This window comes from Trichosurus vulpecula, chromosome 2 (genome assembly GCF_011100635.1).
Source record: "Trichosurus vulpecula isolate mTriVul1 chromosome 2, mTriVul1.pri, whole genome shotgun sequence".
Lineage (NCBI taxonomy): Eukaryota > Metazoa > Chordata > Mammalia > Diprotodontia > Phalangeridae > Trichosurus > Trichosurus vulpecula.
Window position 1 is genome coordinate 48824689 of NC_050574.1, and position 25308 is coordinate 48849996.

Consider the following 25308-nt stretch of genomic DNA (forward strand, 5'->3'; position numbering starts at 1 on the left):
GTGATGGAGTTGGAATCCCAAATCCCTTGATGCTCAAAGTCTTCAGTCCTATGATGAGGATGAGAAAGGATATCAGAGGCCGTCCCACCCAACTGCCTCTTTCTACAACACACCAGAAGAGTGTTTGGCCATTGAGCCTTGGTTTGTGGACCTCCAGTAAAAGGGAACCCACTATGTCCCAGAAAAGCTTTCTCCACTCCCAAGCTCTTATTGTTAGAAAGATTTTATTCTCTAAGTTGGAGCCTTTGCTGCGTCTATTCTATTTATCTTTGCTATCTGTCTATCTATCTATCTATCTATCTATCTATCTATCTATCTGTCTGTCTGTCTATCCCATTTATCTATCTATCTATCTATCTATCTATCTATCTATGCTCTCTATTCTATCTATCTTTGCTATCTGTTCTATCTATGCTCTCTATTCTTTCTATCTCTATCTTTGCTATCTATTCTATCTTTGCTATCTAGTCTATCTATCTTTGCTATCTATTCTATCTATCTATCTTTGCTCTCTATTCTATCTACCTATCTCTCATCTATCTATCTCTCATCTATCTATCTCTCATCTATCTATCTATCTATCTATCTATCTATCTATCTATCTATCTATCTATCTGTCTGTCTGTCTGTCTATCTATGTTCTATTCTATCTTTGCTGCTCCTGGTTCTGTCCTGGTTCTGGATCAGGCAGAGCAGATGTAATCCCTCCCCACAGAACAGCCCTTCAGATACTCGATCCTCCCCCCACCCCAGCCCCCTTAGTCTTCTCAACATCCTTGGCTGCTTGAAGGAATCCTTCTGTGGCACCATAGGGGCGCCTGCTTCCTGCTCTGACTTACGATGGTATCATCCTCCATTCTCCACCCAGTCCCTAGAATCAGGAACCAGGAACTGCAGTTATAGGGTGGAGGCATTGGATTGCATTGGGATTCTTGTCTCTGTGTCCACAATACAGCGCAGTGACTTTCAAATGATATTGGTCAGCCAGTCAATAAACATTTATAAAATACCTACTATGTGCCAGGCACCGTACTAAGCACAGGGGATACAAAGAATGGTAAAAGGTTTGGGGCAGCTAGGTGGCACGGTGAATAGAGCACTGGCCTTGGAATCAGAAGGGCCCAAGTTCAAATCTAGCCTCAGACACTTGACATACTAGCTGTGTGACCTTGGGCAAGTCACTTAACCCCAATTGCCCTGCCTTCCCTCTCCAAAAAAAAAGAAAAGAAAGAAAGGTAAAAGGTTCCCTGATTCTCAAGGTGCTCCCAGGAGAATAGGGAGACAACCTGCAAAGAATTATGTTTAAGAAAAGGTCTAGACAGGATAAGTTGGAAATAGTCCACAGAAAGAAGCACTAGGGTTAATGAGGAGGGGGAAGACTTTGTGGAAAAGGTGGGATTTTAGCTGGAAGTTGAAGGAAGCACAGATGAGAAAATGCAAATAAAAGCTTTTGTAAGAAGAAATCCTACAGACAGGCCTACCAGAGCTGGAGGCCCAACTCTACGTGGTTGTGTCAAGTCAACATTTATGAAGAGTCTACACTGGGCTAGGCAAGGGGAAGGGAGCCCAGTTGCATCCCTGAGTAGCCCACCCCACCCCCAAATACCCAGCTATCAGAGACCATGGAACAAGGCCAAAAACAAGAGGCTGGCCTGGCCGGCCCTCAGCTGCCCACTCCCACCGCTGCCCTACAACCAGGTCACGGTCAAGCCTGGGAGCTGGACAAGATCATCCCTTTAGGATAAAGTGCAAACAATTCTGGCATGGAAAGACCTTCACCACCTGATGCTCCTTAAACTCTCTATGTTCTGTTCAAATCAGTTCCCTATGCAAGAACGCCATCTCCCCTCTCCTTACTTTTGCCCAGGCTATGTACCCTATTCTTAGAATGCCCTCCATCCTCACCTCCAGGACTCCTTGAGCCCTCAAAGCCTCCTCGTACAGGAGAATAGTGGTTAGGACCCCGTTCCTGGACCTTCCTCCCCTTCCCTCCCCAACACACACACCAAAAATGACTTTATTTTGTGTTTACTTGTGGGCGTGTTGTCTCTTCCCATAGAATGTAAGCCCCTTGAGGACAGGGTCTAGTTTTTGGTTTTGCTATAAAACACTTTCCTTACAACACCCTAATGAGGAAGGTAGTACTAAGCATTCATTTTTTCCCTCTATTTTCTTTTTTTTAATTTTGTTTTTTTCCAATTACACGTAAAGACAATTTTTAACATTCATTTAAAAAATCTGAGTTCCAAATTTTCTCCCTCTTTCCGTTCCTTCCTTCCCCCATCCCTGAGACAGTAAGCAATTTGATATACTAAGCATTCATTTTTTACGGAGGAGAAAACCGAGTCTCAGAGAATGTCGAGGTATCGGATGCTTCATGCGGTGCCCCTGTGTGGGTGGTGATGGGAACCCAGGGAGAGGGGATCAAACACAGCCTGTAAAGAAACAACTCCAGGCAGAAAGAGAAGGATCCCTGTGTCTTGTATTAAGAAGGTTATGAAAAATCCCACACGGGATGGGTTGGGGAGTAGGCACCCTGCCTGGGGCTCTCTCCTTTACTTGTGCTGGCAGCAGTGAGATCATAGCAACACCCATTTCTAGAACCCATTCTGGTATTTACAAAACACCCTCCTCACAACCATCCAGTGGGGGGGGGGGAGCAGTGAGCAAGAGTTATTGGCTCATTTTATATTGAGGGGAAACTGAGGCCCAGAGAGGGAAGCAAAGGCAGGCAGTGCTTATTATGTGCCAGGACACCAAGCAAATAGTGCTTTGGAAAGAAAAGAAAACATGGGATTTGGAAATGAAAAAGATGGGCTCCTATGACTATAGGATCATAGAGTTAGGGGTGGCAGGGACCTTGGAAACCCTCTGGTTTGCCCCTCTCCTTTGTCTTACAGAGGAAGACACCAAGGCCCAATGGGAGGAAGTGAGTTGTCCAAAGTCCCATGAGTAGTTAAGGGCAAAGTTGGTACTTATACCTAGGACGTCTCTAACCCGATTGAATTGAATTCACTTGAACTGAGTGGATTGATTGGAGGATTTCCACACCGTCTAAATTCCTTGAGCTGAAAGGAGGAAATGGAAACTGGGAGCTTGTCCTGGTTCCTCCTGGCTCCCCAAAGGGCTGCCCGTGGCTTCCTCTCTCCTGCCCTCCCTCCACCAAAAGCACAGTTAATAAACATCAGAGGCTGAACTTGAACTCAGATACTCCTGACTTCAGCCCTGCTGCTCTATCCACTGCACCACCTAGCCATCTCTAGCACTAGCCTTAATTAGAATTCCTGCCTCCAGGCTCTCCTTCCTACCACCCACTCTCCACACAGCTGCCAAATCAATAGCCTAAAGCATTGGGCTGCTTCGGTCACTCTTGGGCTGAGGAAAACTCCAATGGGTCCCTCCCACCTGTAGGATAAAATACAAACTCCTCCACCTGGCCTTCAAAGCCTCTGACAGTCTGGCTCCCATCTACATTTCCAGGCTCGATGCACCCTACTCTCCTGTATGTACTCTATTACCTGGTAACCTGGCTTACTTGTTTCTGCACACATTTCCCACCTCCATGCCTTAGCCTAGGCTGTCTCCCACTCTTGGAATGCACTCTCTCCTCCCTGCCACCTCTTAAGAGCACGACCTTCCTTTCAAGATTAGCTCGTGTTTGCTCTTACAGGAAGCCTTTCTGTCTCCCAAATTGCTAGTATCTTCCACCAGGAAATTACTTGGTAGATATGTTTGTATTTAATTTCTCTGTCTCCCGTCCCCCTTCTCCTGTCACATACAATGTTAGCTTCTTCAGGACAGGGATCGTTCTGTTTCTGTCTTAGTATTTCTAACACCTAGCTGACCTAGGAAAAGTAGGTACTTGATAAACTCTTATCAAATGAATGAATGGATGAATTTAGCCCAACACCCTCATTTTACAGATAGGGAAACTGAGACCCAGAGGGGTACAATTTGCTCATTTAGGTAACAAAGGGCAGACCAGGGATTTGAACCCAGACCATTCGACTCTAAATCCATTGCTCCTTCCCCCAAATCCTGCTGCCTTCCTTGTCTCAGGAGACCCATTTCCAAGATATTAATTCTCAATGAACAAACACACACCACGGGCATATTTGGAAACCAATCGCAACTTTAATCTGATGTAGAAATAATTAATTTCTAACAATAAATATAAAAAATAATAAATTAATATCACAAAAAATAGCCCACAAAACACTAATCTTTGCAAGATTAACACTGACAGACTAGTGACCATTATGGAGGGGAGTGATGCAGGAGGCCAGAATAAACGGAGAGAGGAAAAAGAAGACCATCCCTGGAAGTTCAGGACATATGACTGTGCAGGCTGGCCAGCCTGTTTCCTCCCAGACTCAAGAATGTCAAATACAGGACCCCTCCCATCCCCCCACTGTCTCACCCCCAGCAGGGTCCCACACGAACACACTCTCTACAAAGTACAAAATATATAAAATAAAAATAAAACCCAGTGAAACCCTTACAGGCCACAGGGAAACAGTACTTTGGGTTGGAGGATGGGGAGAAAGTAGGAAGGGAGGGTCCAAATTACAGAAAATGGTGCAGAAAGAGGAAGTGGGCAGCCCAGGCCCTTAGGTTGGTTTGTCCATCTGTCTGTGGTCTGGTCTCCACGGTGTTGTTCAGGTTTTTAATTTTTCAGTCCAGTTGAGGCTCTTTTCTCTTATAAAGAGTGAGTAGGGATGGGATACCCTTTTCCCATGGGGATGGTCTAGGCCTGGACCACCCCTCCCCACTGCCTTGTGGGTAAAAGAAGCCCATGGAAATGCCACAAGAATGAAGGGATTTGCTTTCCCCAGAAAGTACAGTTAAGTGCTTGATGCCCAGCATGGTCACGGTCCTTTCTCAGAGAAGCAGAAGAAGGCTGAAGAGAGGCCTGTTTGAGGCTATTTCTCTTTTACCACCCCAGTAGTGATCTGGCCTGGGGTAGGGGCATCAGATACCCCCAAGCAAGGGGCCAGGAAGTCCTTGTACACAGATGCCTCCCAGGCAGCATCATCGAGGGACTTCAAACGTCCAGGGAAGAGAGCACCTGGGGGAAGGGAGGAATGACACAGGGCCAGTGGGGTGGCTATGGCCTCTCCTTGCTTAGCAGCCAATTTTCCTCCAGGAGGGAGGAGGCCATGGTTTGTTTAAATTCTGAGTTTCTTCAAGTATTTTCCATTTGTCCCATCGGCTGTGGAGGAGGACGGAAGGGTGCGGGACCGTCTTTCCTCCCTGGGCCCATCCGCCCGTCCCACCGTGGGTGGCTCTGCTCAGATGGGGATCCCCACAGCATTCACTTGCTCCTTAAGACCCAGGAGGCTGTAGGCAATTCGCTTCTGGTGGCCAGGCAGGCGGACCCCAATCCTCTTGATGTCGCTGTGCAGGAGGGAGGGAGAGAGGGAGAGTTAGGGACTGGAGGGAGGGAAGAAGGGAAGGAAGGTTTGGAAGAGAAGGAGAAGTGGGAACTGGAGGGCAAGATGAGGATTTAGGGAGCTGTGGGAGGGAGGTAGAGGTCGGGAGAAAGGACCTGTGGGAGGGAGAGAGGGAGTGTTATGGCACCACAGAGAACCATAGACCCTTAGAACCAGAAAAGACTTTAGAACCCATAATGTCCGAACTGGAAGAAATCTTAGAATAGAGAGTCAAAGTTGGAAAGAATCTTAAAATAAAGAATATTTAGAGGTGAAAGGGAACTTAGAACATAGGATGTCAGAGCCAGGAGGGACCTGAGATGATAGAATAGCAGACCATGGGGTGGGAGGAGGGCTACCTCAAAAGAGAGAGTATCAAAGCTTAGAGAAACCTTACAACTTAGAATGTTAAATATGGAAGGAACCTTAGAACATCGAAAGTCAAGTCTTGGAGAGACCTTAGAACATAGGACGTTGGAACTGGGTGGGGATTTTGAAACATGAAATATCAGAGTTTAGAGGGACCTTAGAATTTAGAATGTCACAGCTGTAAGGAACCTTAGAACACAGTAAGCCAGAGCTTGAAGAGATGTTAGAAGATTGAATGTTGGAGCTGGGTGGGACCTTAGAATATAACATGTCAGCACCTGGAGGGTCTGCACTTCTATTAGAAAATAGAACTTCAGAGCTAGAAGGGACCAGGGAACACAGAATATTAGAGATGGAAGGGGCCTTAGAATACGAAATGTCAGAACTGAAAGGAAGCTTGCAGAACATCTGTTATTCTGTGCGTTAGGGAACTGAGTCCCAGAGACGGGAGATGTCATTTGGGCTCCTTCAGGGACCATGAACACTGATTTCTGATGGTTATTTCTCTTGGATAACAAACCCAGGGAAACTTGGGGGTGGCAGGGGTGGGGGAGAGTTATCTGAATGTCTCCTTGTGTGGCTGGAATGACTGGTGGCCCAAAGTAGGGGATGCCCATGACAGGGAACTCCAAGGGAGTTGCCCAAGCCCCTCCACCTGTAGATGTCACGGCTCTGGGTGTGGTTCCCCAGAATGAGTCTTGATGTCTCCCCAACTTGCCCTCACTCTATCCACTAATCTCAGAGCACCTAACAGGAACAACCAACCTTCCCAGTTTCTCCCTGGGGCACTTCCTTCTACCCACTTTACAGGGAGATATAGAAAAAAGATTCTCTTCACTGGTCACAAAAGATATCCCGAGCTCCCAGAGATACTCAGTTCTTGGTCCGGAAAACCCTATCCATGAATGATCAGCTATAACTCTTCCTCTTTCTGAAAGGGTCTTGGCCTTCTCCCAGCGCCACCCCCCCTTCCCTATTCCTGTTTCCCCCTGGCCCCTGTGTAACAAATCTGCCCATGCGCCCCCAGAGGCCCAGAGAGAATTTTTTATTATGGTCTTTGTTACTCTCCCCTGCCGCCATCATCACCCACCAGACCCAAACAGATGAAAACACCCAAGTTTTTATGGGTCCAGTCTCTGGATCGTTAAAAGAGCTAATTATATGCTATTTGCTTCTATTTGCATCTCTTAAGACATGATTTTCCCACAGGCTTTGGGAGCCACCAGAAAGGTGTGCTGAGCAGGGAAAGGCAGCCCCAGACCTCAGGACAGAATGGTCTAAGGATCAGGCCATTCTGTCATGGGGAACTCAGTTTCTGGCACATCCCAGGACGACCATTGTCCTCCTAGAGGCCCCACAACACATGCCACTGCTTTCCTACATGCAACTATAGCCATTAGAAAGAAATCTAGACAGTGTTCTTCACAGAACCCAGATCTGGAGGGGACCCAACAGATGAAGAAGCTGAAGTGAAGGAACTTCCCCAAGGTCACACAGGTAGTAAGCATCAGAGGTGGGATTTGAACCCAGGGCCTCTGCCTCCAGAGTCAAGACATTTGGGAGGGGATCCTGCTTTACCTAGATATAATGTATCTCCCAGTACCTAGAACATGGTGGGGATTAATAAATACTTGTTTAATTGAATTGGACTTCCTGTTGATGAAATTATAGGATCATAGACCGGAAGTGACTGAAAGGTCCTCTGGTCCAACACCCATAGTGATGGCCAGGAGAAAGTCTGTGTGGCTTTGGTCACATGATTCCTCCCCACTAGGCCTCCTCTTCTGTACAGTGAAGGAGCTGGATACAATGTACTCTAGACTTTCTCCATGCTCTGACGTTCTGTGCTCTAAGGCCCTCCCAGCTCTGACATTCTGTGTTCTAAGGGCTCTCCCAGCTCTGACATTCTGTGTTCTAAGGGCCCTCCCAGCTCTGACATTCTGTGTTCTAAGGGCCCTCCCAGCTCTAACATCTCATGTTCTAAGGCCCCTCCCAGCTCCTACATCCTGTGTTCTAAGGCCCCTCCCAGCTCTAACATCTCATGTTCTAAGGCCCTCCCAGCTCTGACATTCTGTGTTCTAAGGGCCCTCCCTTCCCTGACATCCTGTGTTCTAAGGCCCCTCCCAGCTCCTACATCCTGTGTTCTAAGGCCCCTCCCAGCTCTAACATCTCATGTTCTAAGGCCCTCCCAGCTCTGACATTCTGTGTTCTAAGGGCCCTCCCAGCTCTGACATCCTGTGTTCTAAGGGCCCTCCCAGCTCTAACATCTCATGTTCTAAGGCCCCTCCCAGCTCTTACATCCTGTGTTCTAAGGCCCCTCCCAGCTCTAACATCTCATGTTCTAAGGCCCTCCCAGCTCTGACATCCTGTGTTCTAAGGGCCCTCCCTTCCCTGATATCCTGTGTTCTAAGGCCCCTCTCAGCTCTGCCATCCTGTGCTCTAAGGCCCTCCCAGCTCTGACATTCTGTGCTCTAAGGCCCTCCCTTCCCTGACATCCTGTGTTCTAAGGGCCCTCCCAGCTCTGACGTCCTGTGTTCTAAGGACGCCCCCGCCCCCAGCTCTGACATCCTGTGTTCTAAGGGCCCTCCCAGCTCTAACATCTCATGTTCTAAGGCCCCTCCCAGCTCCTACATCCTGTGTTCTAAGGCCCCTCCCAGCTCTAACATCTCATGTTCTAAGGCCCTCCCAGCTCTGACATTCTGTGTTCTAAGGGCCCTCCCTTCCCTGACATCCTGTGTTCTAAGGCCCCTCCCAGCTCCTACATCCTGTGTTCTAAGGCCCCTCCCAGCTCTAACATCTCATGTTCTAAGGCCCTCCCAGCTCTGACATTCTGTGTTCTAAGGGCCCTCCCAGCTCTGACATCCTGTGTTCTAAGGGCCCTCCCAGTTCTAACATCTCATGTTCTAAGGCCCCTCCCAGCTCTTACATCCTGTGTTCTAAGGCCCCTCCCAGCTCTAACATCTCATGTTCTAAGGCCCCTCCCAGCTCTTACATCCTGTGTTCTAAGGCCCCTCCCAGCTCTAACATCTCATGTTCTAAGGCCCTCCCAGCTCTGACATTCTGTGTTCTAAGGGCCCTCCCTTCCCTGACATCCTGTGTTCTAAGGCCCCTCCCAGCTCTGACATCCTGTGTTCTAAGGGCCCTCCCTTCCCTGATATCCTGTGTTCTAAGGCCCCTCTCAGCTCTGCCATCCTGTGTTCTAAGGCCCCTCCCAGCTCTGACATCCTGTGTTCTAAGGACCCTCCCAGCTCTAACATCTCATGTTCTAAGGGCCCTCCCAGCTCTGACATCCTGGGTTCTGAGGCCCTCCCAGCTCTGACATCCTGGGTTCTAAGGGCCCTCCCAGCTCTGACATTCTGTGTTCTAAGGGCCTTCCCAGCTCTGACATTCTGTGTTCTAAGGCCCCTCCCAGCTCTGACATTCTGTGTTCTGAGGCCCCTCCCAGCTCTGACATCCTGTGTCCTTAGGTAATTTTTTAGGGGATCGTGTGGTAGAGACTAGTAACTAGATCCAGGCCCTCCTTCCTGAGTCCTCCTGCTTCCTCACCTTCACTAACCTAAGCACCTCAATCCCATCTCGTGATATGAAAGTTACACCTGACTCTTGACATCTTCTTCCAGGGACAAAGGTGCGATCTCATGGTTAGGCCTCCAAACCAACACAGCTTCAGTTCTAGGAGTCTATCCATCCCTAGGCCCTGTCAGGTACTTCCTAGAGAATTGGTGTCCAACCTAAGTCTACTCCTGCCTCAGTTTCCCTATCTAGAATCTAGATAAGTTTCGGGGGGGGGGCCCTGCCCCCCTTGGCTTGTTAATAAAGTACCCTGGGATCTAAAGGAAGGAGTCAGAGGAGAATGAGTCTTGAAGCTCAGGGCTTACTCGGTGCCCGGCACAAACAGGAGTAGGGGGAAGAGAGTTTGGAATAATTTCTTGAATTTAATCTAATACTTTAATTTTAAATGATCCCAAACTCCTCAAACCAAGAAATGACTGCTCATGGGAAATCAATCAGCACAGGGAACCCAGAGCTATTTCGGGATTCTTCCTGGAGGGTACATTTCCTGTAAACCTTTTTCTGCTGACCTCTTTGGACAGGAATTGTCTTTTTTTTTTCCTGGGGAAGTGGGGCTTAGGGCAGTTTCTCCCCCTCTCATAAACAGGATTTGGAGCAGAGATAAAGAAGGACCCTGGTGAACATCAGGAGGAAGATGTGTAAAGAAGGTTAGATCTCAGAGAAACCTTAGAATATAAAATGTCAGAGCTGGGAGGGGTCTTAAAGTATAGAATGTTGGGGCTGGGGGTCTTAGATGTCATCTAGGCTGAACCTCTTGTTTTATAAAGACAGGAGCTGAGACGCAGAGAGAGAGGAGATGTCTTGTCCATGGACAAACAGCCCCCAGCACCTCTCTGCAGAAACAAACAAAAATAATTCCCAGCTCTACCTCTTCCAGAGTTCCCTCTTCTCCTCGCCTTAATCTAATTCATTCTCTGCAATCTCCCAAGCCTGGCTCCACCCCTCCCCCTCGATGCACACCCCCATCCCAAGCTATTTCCCACCACGGGCAATCCCTTGGGGAGGGAGAGATGAGACCCGAGTAGGATCCACTTCCTGCTGCCTGGCCAAGAAGATGTCTTAAGTGGCTTTCCTGGGTGTCCCCCAGGGAAACACTTGGACCAGCCCAGATCTAGGATCCAAGATTTTAGCTCTCCCCTCTGACCTCATCAACTGGTTCCCAAATCCCTCTTGGGGCCTGTTTTCCAGGCAAGGGGCCTATTCTCACGGAGACCTCTGACCTCTCAGAAATCGGGCTGCTTAAATAGTCATTTATTTTTAGAGGCACAAAAGGCCTCGAAGGGTGATCTTCCCCCCTTCTGGGGTGGGTTGGTAGAATTCTCCCCTTACCAGGTCCCACCCTACAAAGGAAGCTGGCCCCAGGGGGAAGGAGTCTATGCATGGCCCTGTTCCCAAGTGCCTGGCCATGCCATGCCGGGAAAGGTCCCCAATCGCAAAACCAGAGAGAAGGATGCAGCTCTTCCAAGATGTCCTGTCATGCATCCAAACCCTGAAGCTGTCAGGAACCTGGCCAGGGGTTAGGAAGCTTAGAGGGAGAGGGATCAGAGAATTTAATTTAGAAATGGGAATGGGGAGGAAGAATAAAAGAGATACACAGAAACAGAAAGAGACGGACAGAGACAGAGACTGAGAGGCAAAATGGGGGGAGGGGAGAGAGAGACAGAGACAGAGGCAGACAGAGAGACAGAGAGAGAGAGACAGAGACTGAGAGGCAAAATGGGGGGAGGGGAGAGAGAGACAGAGACAGAGGCAGACAGAGAGACAGAGAGAGAGACAGACAGAGACAGAGAGACAGAGAGAAAAGACAGACACAGAGAGAGAGAGACAGACAGACAGAGACTGAGAGGCAAAACGAGGGGAGGGGAGAGAGAGAGAGAGAAACAGAGAGACAGAGAAAGAGACAGAGAGAGAGACAGAGAGAAAAGAGAGACAGAGAGAGACAGAGACAGAAAGACAAAGAGAGAGACTCATCTTCATTTTCTAAGAACGGGCCATGGGCTGTTTTAGCTCCCAATTAGAGGAACAAAATGTAAGACTTATAGTTCAGAGATTTTAGGATTCATCTAATCCAATCTGTCCCCATTTTACAGATGAGGAAATCGAGGTCCAGATAGAGCAAGTCATTTGCCCAAGGGCACGCAGGTAATAAGTATCAGGGCTGGATTTGAATCCAGGCCTTATGACTCCACATCATCACGACGCCAGCCAGGGTGCCCAGCAAATCTGGCCTCTCTCCTCCTCCCTGGTCCCTCTGAGACAGCAGAAACCAGGGACAGAAATGGGGGAGAAGGGAGGCTTTGTTTCACTGGCTGGCTCGGAGGGGGCAGGAAGGCAGGGAGGGGCCCAGGGATGGGGAGCAGGCATTAAGCCCAGCCTCAAACAACTCAGAAACCAGATAAAGCCGGTTTCTCCAGTCACTGCCTCTGCTCATGGCCCTGCTCCAAGGCTCCTTTCCCTGAACCACTTCCCCTGTGGGCTTGGGCAGCCTGAGGTGGAGACAGAAGAAGCAGAGTAGATGGAAAGAAGCTGGACTTGGAACACGGCATCTGCGTCTCAGTTCCACGAGGGAGCCTCGTGACTTTGGGCAAATCATTTCCGTCCTCGGCCCCTCAGTTTTGTCTTCTGTAAATTACTAGGAGAGTTCTAAAATTCCTTCACAGCTAACACTGAATGTTCTAAGAGCCCTCCCAGCTCTGACATCCTGTGTTCTAAGGGCCCTACCAGCTCTGACATTCTGTGTTCTAAGGGCCCTCCCAGCTCTGACATTCTGTGTTCTAAGGGCCCTCCCAGCTCTGACATTCTGTGTTCCAAGGTTCCTTCCAACTCTGACATCCTGTGTTCTAAGGGCCTGCCCAGCTCTCACATTATATGAGCCTAGAGCCTTATCTTCTAGGGCCAAGTAATTGGGACCCAAATCACACTGCTCCCTCCCTTGACCTCCCACCCTTCAGACTCCCTGGCAGTGGGAGCCTGTGCTGAGGTCCCAGCACGCAGGACACTCACTCATTGGTCATCTGCACCACCTTCTCAATGGCATTGTAGCCTGACGACATGAAGTGCTCCGTGTACTGGTGCATCTTGATGGACTCTAGCCACTCGGACACAGTGCGGAAGGGAATGCCCTCAGAGCCGCTTGTGCTGGGCAATCGGATGGACACCCTGGAACAAAACACCCATCTGAGGCCCATGGGGGTGAGGGCTGGGCCCTGGGTTAGGGAGTGGAGGAGCCCAGTGGCTGTGGAAGGGGCACTCGGCCTAGGAAACAACCCCACTGGCCACCCCTGGGCTGATCTCTTTGTGGTCACCACCGGCCTCTGGGCAATGTCCTCCATTAGAATGTACGCTCCTAGACCACAGAACTATCTCACTTTGGGCTCTGGATCTCCAGCTTGGCACACAGTAGGTGCTTAATAGATGTTTATCAATTGATTGGCTGGGAGTCAGAAGATGTTTCTAGTTTAAGCTCCAATATTAACCTGCTGAGTGAATTTGCCTAAGTCCATTCTTCTTTCCGGGCCTAGGTTTCCTTGTATCAGAAAAGAGGAGCCTGGCCTAGCCCTAGGTGATCTGTATGGTACCTCCCAGCCTCGATGATTGCATCCCCCGCCCAGTTTCTTTCCTTTGGCTGGCACGGGCCTGCTCCAGCATGAGCTCCAGTGGGAATCCTCATACCCAGTGAAGGAAGCCTGCTTCAGCAGCCAGTGCCAAGAGGGATGCCTGCCTTGGGTCCTGCCATGCAGGCGGCTCCCTGACACTGCCCTCTCCCCTGGGGAGCTGCTACCCTCCTTGGCATAAGCTGCTCTTGGCACAGCCTCCAATAGCACTCTTACACTGCTTCTTCCTGCCTCCCTAGAAGCTAAGGAGCAGGAGGGTACCCTAGCTCCTTCCTCAGAACAGGGGACCCGTGTGCCCAGCCCCCAAGGCTGGCTCCTGCCACCTGCTGAGTATGGGCGTGAGCTGCTTCTGGCAGCTTCTGCGTCTTCTCAGGCAGTTGGCCAGTTGTGCCCAGGGGTTTTTAGGGGCCATGAGCCATGGGATTAGGGCACTGCCACTCTGTGATTCCTCAGGATCACCCCAGAGGCTTACCTGGGGTCAAAGTCTGCCAGGGTCTTGAGAGACTCAGGGGCCCGGATGAGTTTGTCCAGGATGCTGACAATGTCAGGAAACTTGGGTCTCCGTGCCCGCTCCTGCAGCCAACACTGCATCATTAGCTGGTAGATGGCCGAAGGGCAGTCCATTGGAGCTGGCAGCCGGAATCCCTCATTAATGGCTTTCATCACCTATGGGGGGTAGGGAGGGACGGAAAGAGAGGAGACAGTTTTAGAGCTTTGTGGGAAATGAGCAAGACCAAATGGGGGAATCCAATCCCAGGACCTGGGTGCAAATCCTGTCTCTGTGACTTTGGGCAAGACATTTAACCTCTCTAAGCCTCCGCTTCTTCGGCTGAAAAATGAGGGTTGGTCAGGACGACCTCTAAGATCCCTTCTAGTAGTATAAGATAGGTATTGTATGAGCTTAAAACTGCATGAAGACTTCTGGGTCACCCTGTGTATGTAAGCATTTATTAAACACCTATTTCATGGAAGTCTCTACTCAGCCTGAGGTTCCATTCCTCAGCACTGGGAATATGGGTAAAAAAGTGACCCAGTTCTTCCCCTTAAGGAGCTTACAATCTAAAAGGAAGGATAAGACCTACGTTTTCTATTTCCACAAGCATTTATTAAGTGCCTGTTGCATACAAAGCTCCATCTCTTAGCACTAGGGTTACAACAGTGATGAGCAGATATGAGAAGGTCATGTGCTATAGGCATGGAGGCCTACACAAGGTAGGAAAAGGCAGCATGAGGTAAGGAAATAGCTCAGAGTCCATTTGGACCAGAACAGAGAGAGGGTGGGCCTTTCCCACTCTGGAAGGCCCCTCCACTGCTACAGCCCAAACCTCCATTTTGAGGAAGGGCCCAGGCCAACCATCCTTTGCTCCTCTCCTGGCGCAGCTTCTGACCCTCTGGGCTCCCCCTACCCCCAGTCTGGCTCTTATCTCCTTTTGGGGAACTGTCTCTCTTTTTGCCTGTATCTGTATCCCCAGCTCTTAACACCTGCCTGAAACGTGGTAAACACTTAATAAATGTCTGTTGGTTTAATTTGCCTTGACTCGAAGGAGGGTAGAATGGGGTAGAAAGAAGGTAGAAATAAGGCTGAAAAGAAAGGTTGGAGCCCAGATTAAGGAGGGCCAAGCTGAGGAGTTTTTATTTTATCTTCTAGGCAATAAGAAGCTACTGAAGATGCTTGTCGACCTCTTACAGAGGGAGGGAAAAGGTCACTCTGGATGCAGACCCAGCCCGGCACCCCCATGAGCTCAGCGGAGATTGGGTGGCTAAGCCATCCAGGCATCTTTAAGGGGCTGAAGGGGAAGGAGGGATCGTGGTGCTATTGCCTTAGAAGACTTGGGTTTGAATCTGGTTCTGCTATTTCCCACCTGTGACACTTTGGACAAAGAAGCTTCCTTTCTCTAGGCCTGTTTCCTCACATGGAAAATGAGGAGGCTGAACCATACAGGCTGCAGTATCTCTCAGCTCTGCATAAATTCGATTAACTTCACACAGACCCTTGGTGGGTTAGACCCAGGATGCTCTTGGAGCGCCAGGTGCCCAGACACCTACCTCATGGTTGGAAAGCTCCCAGTAGGGCCGCTCTCCATAGCTCATCACCTCCCACATCACGATGCCGTAGCTCCACACGTCGCTGGCTGACGTGAACTTTCGGTAGGAGATAGCCTCAGGGGCTGTCCATCGGATGGGGATCTTCCCACCCTGCAGAAGACAGATACAAGGGCTCCGTTACAGATAGATGTGGGATGCCTCAAGCAGAGGAGGCAGGCAAGGGGGCCTAGGAGGAAGGGAGTTAAATCTCCTTTGGATTTATTTTTCAACATTCTTTGCTTGGCCTATTTCTACTTCTCTGGGCACATCCCTGAATGTGGATGAGGGAGGTTTTAACCACTCTGCTGCCAAAAGCCGTGTCTCATTAAATACCTCAATTCAACTTTCTGTTCCTCTAGGTTCCACCTATGAAATAAATGGCTTGGATTTGGTGTCTCTAAGGTTTCTGTTCCAGCTCTGCCATTCTGTGTTCTAAGGGCCCTGCCAGCTCTGACCTTCTGTGTTCTAAGGGTTCTCCCAGCTCTGACATCCCATCATACAAGTTCCATTTTATTCTTAACATCTTATGGCTGTACAGTCAGGATGCAGGAGATCTGGATCCTAATCCTTGACATTTTATATAATCTGAACATTATTTAACATGACCTCCATGCCTCAGTTTCTCCACCTGGCACACCTCCCTCCCAGGGATGGCGTAAGCATTAATAGATGTGGAAGTTCTTTGAAAACCCACGTTTTATAAAAATCAGTTGCACTGTGGTCTGGCAGGCAGACAGTTTTCTCAGCTTTCTGTAACTAGGTAGGTCCATTAGCCCACCAGGAGATCAGAACATTGACTCTGCACAGACCTGGCTCCTTCCCACACAGTGCCCGGGTACTCCCAAGCTCACTTACACTGGTCGTATAGGTGGCCTCAGGGTCATCCTCCAGGACCCGGGAGAGCCCAAAGTCGGACACCTTGCACACCAGCTGGCTGTTGACAAGGATGTTGCGAGCGGCCAGGTCCCGGTGCACATAGTTCATGCTAGCTAGGTACTTCATGCCTGATGCGATGCCCCGTAGCATGCCCACCAGCTGGATCACACAGAACTCACCATCCTTCTCCTAGAGGCAACAGAGATGGTGGGTTAGTGTGTGAGAAGGCAAACAGACCACCCCAAGCCTACCCTTGCCTCTGGACTGTGGTATGCTGGTGTCCAGTCCTCCCCTGACCATGGCATAGACCCCAAGGACTCACCCGCAGGAATTTGTCCAGGGCACCATTTTCCATGTATTCTGTTATGATCATCATGGGTTTATCTGTGGGCAAAGAAGGAGAGCTATTGTGGGAAAAACTCTCATCTAAGTAGCAAAGTGGATAGAGCTATTGGGCCTGGAGTCAGAAAGATCTGAGTTCAAATCCAGCCTCAGACACTTATTGGCTTATTAGTGTGACCCTGGGCAAGTCACTCAACCCCTACATGCCTCAGCTTCCTCGATTGTATTATAGGGATCCCCACCCTATATCCCCAACCAAACGGGCTAATTGCCATCCCTTCGATACAAGCAACCACTTCCCTTCTCTGTTCACTCTATTTCCTACACCCAGAATATACTATTCTGCTGTCTCCATTCTTAACCTGTCAAATTTCTATCTATCCTTCAAGGTCCATTTCACTCATTCATTTAGGAAGCTGAAAAATATTTGCTAAGTGCTTATTGGCTATGCAGAGCACCGTGCTAAGGGTTAGGGGGACATAAGATAAGTCCCTGCCATCATGGAGCTAATAAACGGAAGTGTCACCTTCCCGTGGAGCCTAGATGGTGCAATGGATAGAGTGCTAGCCCTGGCATCAGGAAGACCAAAGTTCTAATCCTGCCTTAGACATATACTACCTTGTGACCCTGGGTAAATCACTTCTCCTCTCTATGACTCAGTTTCTTCATCTGTAAAATGAATGGGTTTGGTCTTTTGGCCTCTTAGCTCACAACTGATGATCTCAGGAAGTTATCTTTTCTTTGGCCCTCATGCAGTATTCTCATCATTTATTCACTGTCCATCATAGAGTCTTCTGTTTTATCATAATTTTTAACTAGCACCACATTCGTGATGTGCACATGTATATATGTGTCCACCATATGCCTTCTGCTAGGTGCTATGCTCATGGGGGCTCCAGGAGTGCTACGTTTATCTTTTTTACTTTCTTGCAGAAATGTTAGTGAATGAAAAGCAGTTTGGTGTATCAGGAAAAAAAAATCCACTGCATTTAGAGTCAGAGGAGCCAGGTGTAAATTCCTTCCTGGTTAATTACTCCCTGTACAACCTCAAGCCAGCCCTTCATCCACCCCGGGCCTCCATTTTTGCCTATTTTGTACCAAGAGGTCCCTAAGGTCTCACTCTAGGTCCTCAACACTCCTGAAAGTGAGTGAATCCAGGCTCCTTCCTCAGCATCCCTGACCCCCAAACAATATAGGGGGGTACTTACATTTGGAGACCACTCCCTCCAGGTGGATAATGTTGTGATGGTTAAACTGGCCCATGATGCTGGCCTCACTCAGGAAGTCCACCCGCTGCTTCTCCGTGTAGCCCGCCTTGAGGGTCTTGATGGCCACGGGGACCTCCTTCTTCCCTGATGCCTTCAGCGACCCCTTAAAAACCTCCCCAAACTCACCTGTTGGGAGAAAAAAAGGAGGAGAGGAGGCTGAGCAACTGCAGCCTTACCCTGGGCTCTGTCCGGGACAGAGGCTGTAGGGAGGCAGCTGGGACTCTGGGACCTAGTTATCATCACCCACCGTGTTCTCTCTCTCACTATCATTGTTCGGCTAGATAGAGAAGTGGTTGGAGTGCTGGACCTGGGGTCAGGAAGAGCTGAGCTCAGATCCCGCTTCAGGCATTTACAAGTCAGTTAGAAGCTTTCTGCCCTGAGTTTCCCCATCTGTAAAACGGGGTTAATAATAGCAACCAACTCCTGGGGTTGTTGTGAGAAAGCGCTTAGCACGGTGCCTGGTACGCAGCAAGTGCTACATAAATGTAAGCCATTATTAGCTATATTACTTTACTTAGCATCTTTCTGCCTTGGTTTCCTGTACGTAAAATGGAGATAAAACACATCTATCTCACAGGGTTATAGCTATGGTTGTTGTCTTTGTTTTTATTACCCGCCCCCCTCACTGGAGGAATGGATGACAGAGCAGAAAAAACACTGACCAAGAGTCAAAAGCCCTGGGTTCGAGTGCCGTCTCTAGTTGTGTGACTTCTCTGAGGCTCAGTTTCCTTATCTATAGGATGGGAAGGAGGTGGCCTAGGCGATTTCCAAGGTCCCTTCTAACTCTAAATGCTATAGTTATGACAAAAAACATGGTACAGAGGAAAGAACATGGTGTCTGGAGTCAGAGGAGCTAGGTTCAGTCCCCAGCTTTACCATCTGTGAGTTGTGTGACCTTGAGCAAGTTACATGACCTCTGGGGTCATATGTTGAATAAAAAGGTTGATTTAGGTGACCTCCAAGGTTCTTTCCACCTCTAGATTTATGATCCTATGAATTTATGGAAATCCTTGCCCATCGCTATGTCTTCCAGGCTCTGACATTCTGTGTTCTAAGTTCCCTCCCAGCTCTAATATTCTCTATTCTAAGGTCCCTCCCAGCTCTGACATTCTGTGTTCTAAGGGCCCTCCCAGCTCTAATATTCTTTATTCTAAGGTCCCTCCCAGCTCTGACATCCTGTGTTCTAAGGGCCCTCCCAGCTCTGACATTCTCTGTTCTCAGGTCCCTCCCAGCTCTGACATCCTGTGTTCTAAGGGCCTTCCCAGCTCTAACATTCTCTGTGCTAAGGGCTCTCCCAGCTTTGACATTCTGCACTCTAGCCACAGGTTCTCTGATTCTAGGCTAGAAGAGAAGAGAGAATGTGCAATAGGGGGGAGCATCCTTCACCTGCACCAATCACTTTCTGCCGAGTGACACAGGAGGGGTGGATCTCTGTGGTGAATTTCAGCACAGCCTGGTTGGGGTCCTCATAGGTGTGGGGATCCACGTAGGTTTTCAGGGGCTTCAGTTGCTCTGGGGAGGGGAGAAGAGGTATGAGTGACATTATGCTTGGGAGCTTGAGCAAGACTGGGGGAAGAAAGAATAGACACAAGATTTCTCTGACTTGATTCAGTGTCTCTTCCACACTGAGGGTCAATCTTATTGGCTAGAATGGGGGTGGGGGCGGGATGAGGGGGATGGGGGAGGGGGAAGTTGGTCAGAGGAGACTGAGAGGCCTGACCAGAGCTGGAATCAGAGCAGGTTTTGGAAAGAAGAGTAGAGCTAGATTACTGAAAGGAAGCTCGTACTTACCTGATTTGGAGAAGTATACATCCTCGGATGACTGCCGAGCTCTCATGGTCTTCCTCCTAAAATTGCAACATTGACCAAGGTCGGGGCAGGATGTGGCCTGGCCCAGGGGCCCTGGCTCAGTGTCCCACACCCTCTCCACCCCCGTCTCTTGGGAGGAGGAGGAGGATGGGGAAATTCTCAAGAGCAAACTGCCATGTGCCCATTTGTATCCTCAGCACCTTCACTCCTTATGACCCTTTCTTCCCCACTAAGTGGTCATAATTAGACCTGGGATCGTTAGTCCTAATTAGCCTTTCCGGCCCCGGGTGAAATGTCCATACACAGACACTCCAGAAATGATGATGACAAGTTTAATTAACAAGTAGGACTAGCCCTGGTCATGGCCTCCCTCGCTCCAGGCCAGAGCCTAGGCTGGGAAGGCCCCTGTGGCCATTACTCTGGGCACCTCAGGCTTGCTGAGTCAGACGGGGGCCCTGGGCATGGGAGGAAAGGAAGCAGGCGCCCAAGATTAGCCAGAGGAGCAGAGGGAGGTGAGAAAGAAGGGGTCGTGTCCGATTTCTGCCCTCAGAGGACCAGAGAAGAGGGACCTGAGAGGTCGCTAGTACAATCTTTCATTTTACAGAGGGGGAAACAGAGGCATGGAGGGGTTAAGAGATTTCCCCAAGAGTCACATAGCCTGGAGTGGGATCTGAATCTAGGTCTTGCTGACTCTAAACTCAGTCTTCTATCCATTATACCGTATTCCCTCACTCCTGAACTGTGTGACCCTGGAAAAACCATTTTATGGCTCTAAACCTTCATTTCTTCTTCTCTCAAATAGATACGCTAACCCCTGACTACCCCCACAGAAGTGTTGGGAGGAAAGGTCTTTGTAGGCCTGAAAACACTGTAGAAATGTGAGCCAGGATTATCTATCCATTTATCATTGTTGGTATCATTACCTCCGGTGGATGAAAAGTCCGGCCAGGGCCAAGGCCAGGAGCAGGATTAAGCCACTCAATATCCCGCCAATCACTGCCATGTTGCTTGAACTTTCAGTAGCTAGAGAACAAGGAGGGAAGAAAACAATCCAGAGTGAGGAGGGAAGGAAGGGGGTTTCCAGGAATCCCAATGACCCTCCTCACTACCCTGCAGAGCCCTAAAGGCTAGCCAGGCCCCTACTCCAAGTAAGCCTCAAGCTGCAGAAAGACCTCAAAGCATTCTGGGCTCACACAAGTGGGCCCTGCTGCCCATCTGCATTCCTTGCAGGGGCTTCTAAGTTCCCAAAATCTACTGAGATCCCACGGCCAGTCAATGTTAGGTTTCCAGGGTCTCAGTTTATTCAATATAAGAGGAAGTCATCATCTCTTAAGTGCTTTGAGATCCTTCCAAGTGTCAAGGTCAGAGCTATACACTTTGAGGGGAGTCTCTATGCTGATGTCCAGAAACCTCCTCCCACAATCACTCTTCAGGGCTCCCAACTCACAGAGGGTCTGAAACTCATGTACTCTGCTGCCCGCACCCTGGCCCTCCTGCGTTAGGGCCTGGACCTGGACCAGGTAGGTGGTGTCTGGCATCAGGTCATCCAGGGTTATAGAGAAGTCCTCAGTCCGGCGAACATTGTAGCTGTTGGTGTCTTTCTACAGGGGGGAAGAGAAAGGTGGCAAGTATTTAGCTAAGCATCTGGAAGTCAGAGGGCTGAGCCCTGGTCACATCTGCTGCTAGGAGGCTGATGACTAGGACTTTGGTTCCAGTGCCTCTTGGAGTCTGATCTCCAGAAAGGCAGTGTGGGGATGAGGGAAGAAGAGTGGGTTTGGGCTCAGTCTGGGTTTAAATCCCTGTTAGACTATTTACAGTAACTTGTGGGGCCTTCTCTCTCTGGACATCACATTTGTCCTTGGAAAAGTTAGAGCTTTGGACTAGATAATAGCAAAGGCTACTCTAGCTCTGACATTTTAAATTCTACAAGACCTTCCAGCTAGGATGCTCCATGTTCTAATGCCCCTCCTAGCTCTGCTATCCTGTGTTCTAAGGGCCCTCCTAGCTATGACATTCTGTATTCTAATGCCCCTCCTAGCTCTGCTATCCTGTGTTCTAAGGGCTCTCCTGCCTCTGACATTCTGTGTTCTAAGGATCCTACTAGCTCTGCCATCCTGTGTTCTAAGGGCCCTCCCAGCTCTGACATTCTCTGTTCTAAGGGCCCTCCCAGCTCTGACATTCTGTGTTCTAAGGATCTTCTGGGACTCATAAAGGGTAGTATGTTTAGCATTATGAGTGGGCCTTAGCTCACACCAGGAGACTCAGGTGGCTCTGCTCTCCCATTCTCCTGCGGAAGCCCCAAGGCAGATGGCCCCAAGGTGCAATTACCTTCTTGTGGTAGGTGACCTCATATTTCCAGACCCGGCTTTGCTGCCTCAGGGGTATAGTCCAGGATACAGTCAGGGAGGTCGTGCTGCGGCTGTCCAGCTTCACTTTGGGGGGCTCTGTGTGATACATGAGTGATAGAGTCTGGAAACTCAGCCTTGGGTGATGAAGGTGGGGGGATGGGCAGGGCAAGCCCAAACAGTGAACCCCCATGATGATGACTCCACATTCAGGCTTCTCCATTAGAGCCCTGTCCTCCCCTCCACTTCTCTCTCCCTGCTCCATATCACAGGCTCCCCCCGGGTCCATGCCTATCTTCCATTTGGCCACCATGCTCTCCTGTCCATACTAAATCCAACAGCAATGTAAGTTCCACTCCTGGGTATAAGTTATACCCTTTGCCAATCCCTGTACAGGAGCCACACACCACCAGGGGTCTTACCAGTCTGGTTGATGCTGACGCTAGCTGTCCGGAAGCTTCGACTGGTCACAAGGCCTGAGACACCATTCCGGGCCTCCACAGCAAAGGTGTAATTAATGTGGGGCTCCAGGTCACTGACAATCAGGCTGTTGCCAGACAGCCCGTGGGGGGGCTGGGAGTAGCGCACAGTGCTCTCGCAGGGCTGGCACTCCCCAGTCTCAGGCCAGCACTGCTCACATGTGACAGTGTAGGTGATATCTTCCCGACCCCCTGTGTCCTGGGGGGGCTTCCAACGAAGTTCAACCTTGGCTCCCAAGCCAATGACAGTGAGGTGGTGGGGGGCAGATGGAGGACCTGGGCACAAATAAAGGCCAATCTTTGACTGAGTTCCAGACAAGAAGGCTGAGGACTCTGCATCCCAGAGAAACAGATGTGGAGTTTTGCTGCTGAACTGGGATGGGGCACCTTGGGTTCTAGCATTGGCACAATCTCCCTCTCTTTCACAAGACTGTACGTGCCTGGTACTCACACAGTTCACATTAGTGTCTTGGAAAGGTCGCTAGACAACTGGGTTAGAATCCTGATTCATTCTACTACTACCAGTGTGACCTTGGGCAAGTACATGGAATGTCAGAGCTAGGGGGGCCCTTAGAACTCAGAATGTCAGGGCTGGGGTGGGGCCTTAGAACACAGAATAGCAGAAATGGAAGGGCCTTAGAACAGAAAATGTTGGAGCTGGGAGGGCCCTTAGATGGCATCAGACCATCTTCCCCACCCCTATAGTTCAGACTCCCCTGCCCTTCCTCACCCCAAAGATACTGGCAACTTACGGGTACAGGGCATGGATGAAGGGTCCTCTGCAGCCCGGAAAAAGCCCTCTTCACATTCACATACTGTGGCCCCCTCGGAGGAAGGCAGGGTATGCAGGGGGCATTGGCTGCAGGCACCGTCTGAGGCATCGGACTTGAAGGAGCCGGGAGAGCAGGCTGTGGGAGAAAGCCAGAGGCCAGGTTAGAGCTCTGGGGCTCTCAGGCCTCCAAACCTCACAAATCAGCTGCTAGGTCCCATGTGTCCTTCGTCCACTCTTCCTGGACCTAAGGCAGCGTGGTGAAGTAGACTGAGTGCCAGACTTAGAGACGTCCAGGAACCAAGGAAGATCTGTGGTCAAATCCACACTTCCTTGCCCAGTGTGACCCTCAACCTCAGTCTGCCTCAGTTTACCCAACTCTAAAACGGAGATAATGATAGCACCTCCCTCCCAGGGCTGTTGTGAGGATGAAATGATTTGTAAAAAATTCTCAACATTGGGGCTGGTATACAGTAGGCACTCTATAAATGCTTAATCCTCCTTCCCTATGACCACCTTGTACCAGGACGGTTAGAACCATCTCCCAACTGGCTCCCCAGGCTCCAACCTCTCTACCCACAATGTCCCACACAGGATGCTAAAATAACCCAAATACACAACTCTTTGCAGGCATCTGAACAGGGACTCGGAAGTCTTCAGTTACTACAAGATAAAGTCCAAACCCTTTGACCTGTCATTCAAGCCCCTTCCCAGTCTGGCCCCAGCCCATCTGCAGAACCTCGTCTCACATGGCTTCTGTGAGTGGTCTTCTTACTGTCCCCCTTCCCCCAGCCCAGATCCCAGAATGTTAGCATTGCTAGGAGCTTTGGGCAGGCACATTCTTCCATGGAAAAGAAAGGCCGGCCAAGACAGATTGAAATGTCTTATTCAAAGTCACACGAGAGGCAGAGTCAAGTACTCAGACATCCTATTTCAGGTTGAATGTTTTTCAATTGTTTGACATAGCCCCAGAGAGCTGGAGCTAAGCAGTTGGCTGCTCGCCAAGGCCCATCTACCAACCCCAGGCTGGTATGGGCCCTCTTACCTTTGCTCTGACCCCTGTGGGACCTTCCTCCCCAACCCACTTTAGGAGGAACACTGGATTTGGAGTCAGGGCCCCCAGGCTCAAACCCAGGTTCTATTCTTAAATATGTGGGTGACTTGAAACGACCACTCTGGTCCTCAGTTTCCCTCTCAGTAAATGTGTTACAGTAGATGATCTCTCAGGTGTCTTCTAGCTTTGAGTGCTAGCTTTTGAGTCACAGGGCTGGCCTGCCAGTCTGGGGGCCCACCAGCTGTTTCCCTGTAGAGGAAACAGGACCAATCATATCCCTAAAGTTTTTTCCCTGAGGAATCCGCTTCTCCGGGGCACGAGGGGATTTCCTTTGCTAACCAGGGCAAGGAAGTGGTTCTTCCTTCCCTCCTCATGGAAGGTCCTTTCCTGGAATTTGGAGCAGTCTGGTTTTCTGCACCTGTTTTTTTTGTCTCCCATCTTATCCCACTTAGAACACCACCTACCACCCCATCCAGCCCCTTTCCAAACACAGCATCCTTTAATCTCAAAAGTAGAAAGCTGCCTAAACACACCACCCAGCTGAACTTCTGCCCTGGCAGGGTTGGGGGGGCGGCATGCCTTTTCCTCTCCCTAGGACTCAGTTTCCTCGTCTATCAAACAGGGGAGAAGAGTTTGCATTAGATGGGTCTTAGGTAGCTTCCAACTCTCAGCCTTATAATCCCATAATTCCTTCTGACAAGGCCACTTTCCCCCAGGTATTTCCCCAAAACTTGCTCCCTCATACCAACCCATTAAGTTCCACTGTTCCCTTAAAACCATGGGACAATCTGGGAAATACACTCCCTTCTACGACCCGTGTGTCTCTAGTGGGTCTCAAATATCCACAGAAAGGCACTTGTGACCAAAGCCAAACTGATGGTTCATGGCAGAGTTGAGACCAGAATCTTCTCTCTCTCTCTCTCTCTCTCTCTCTCTCTCTCTCTCCTCCCCCTTCAAATACCATCCAGTCCTCCTCATCTACAGATGAAGAAACTGAGGCCCAGAGAGTAGGTAGACGTGACAAACCTAGAGGCCACACAGGTAGTCAGTGACATAAGCAGGATTAGAACCCAAATCCTCCAACCACAGACCCCACACTCCTCCCCTCCCCTTGCCAGACTTCTTTTCATTCCTCTATTCAACAAACAGATATTAAACAGAGGAAGGCACTGGGGCTAGAGGCTTATGCCAGACTGGTGCCTGCCCTTGAGGAGTTTGCAATCTGGCCCATCTAGTCTTAACCTTTTTTTGTGTCATGTTTCTAGACGCATAAAATAAAATCCACAGGATTAC

The 25308-nt window shown here is 49.7% G+C and overlaps 1 protein-coding gene across 1 annotated transcript in view; it reads right to left on the reverse strand.

The window, feature by feature from the left end:
* Nucleotides 1-4112: 4112 nt before the first annotated feature.
* EPHA2 (EPH receptor A2) overlaps nt 4113-25308 on the reverse strand; it is a 41830-nt gene continuing 20634 nt past the window's right edge. The window contains exons 4-17 of the mRNA XM_036744881.1: nt 22945-23100; nt 22136-22468; nt 21697-21812; nt 20816-20969; nt 20292-20391; nt 19351-19406; nt 18946-19071; nt 17500-17685; nt 16272-16333; nt 15929-16138; nt 15035-15184; nt 13461-13654; nt 12378-12533; nt 4113-5397 (exon numbers count right to left, since the gene is read on the reverse strand). Coding sequence (XP_036600776.1) covers nt 5292-5397; nt 12378-12533; nt 13461-13654; nt 15035-15184; nt 15929-16138; nt 16272-16333; nt 17500-17685; nt 18946-19071; nt 19351-19406; nt 20292-20391; nt 20816-20969; nt 21697-21812; nt 22136-22468; nt 22945-23100 — 2105 coding nt within the window. The 3' untranslated portion in view covers nt 4113-5291. The remainder of the gene's footprint in view (nt 5398-12377; nt 12534-13460; nt 13655-15034; nt 15185-15928; nt 16139-16271; nt 16334-17499; nt 17686-18945; nt 19072-19350; nt 19407-20291; nt 20392-20815; nt 20970-21696; nt 21813-22135; nt 22469-22944; nt 23101-25308) is intronic.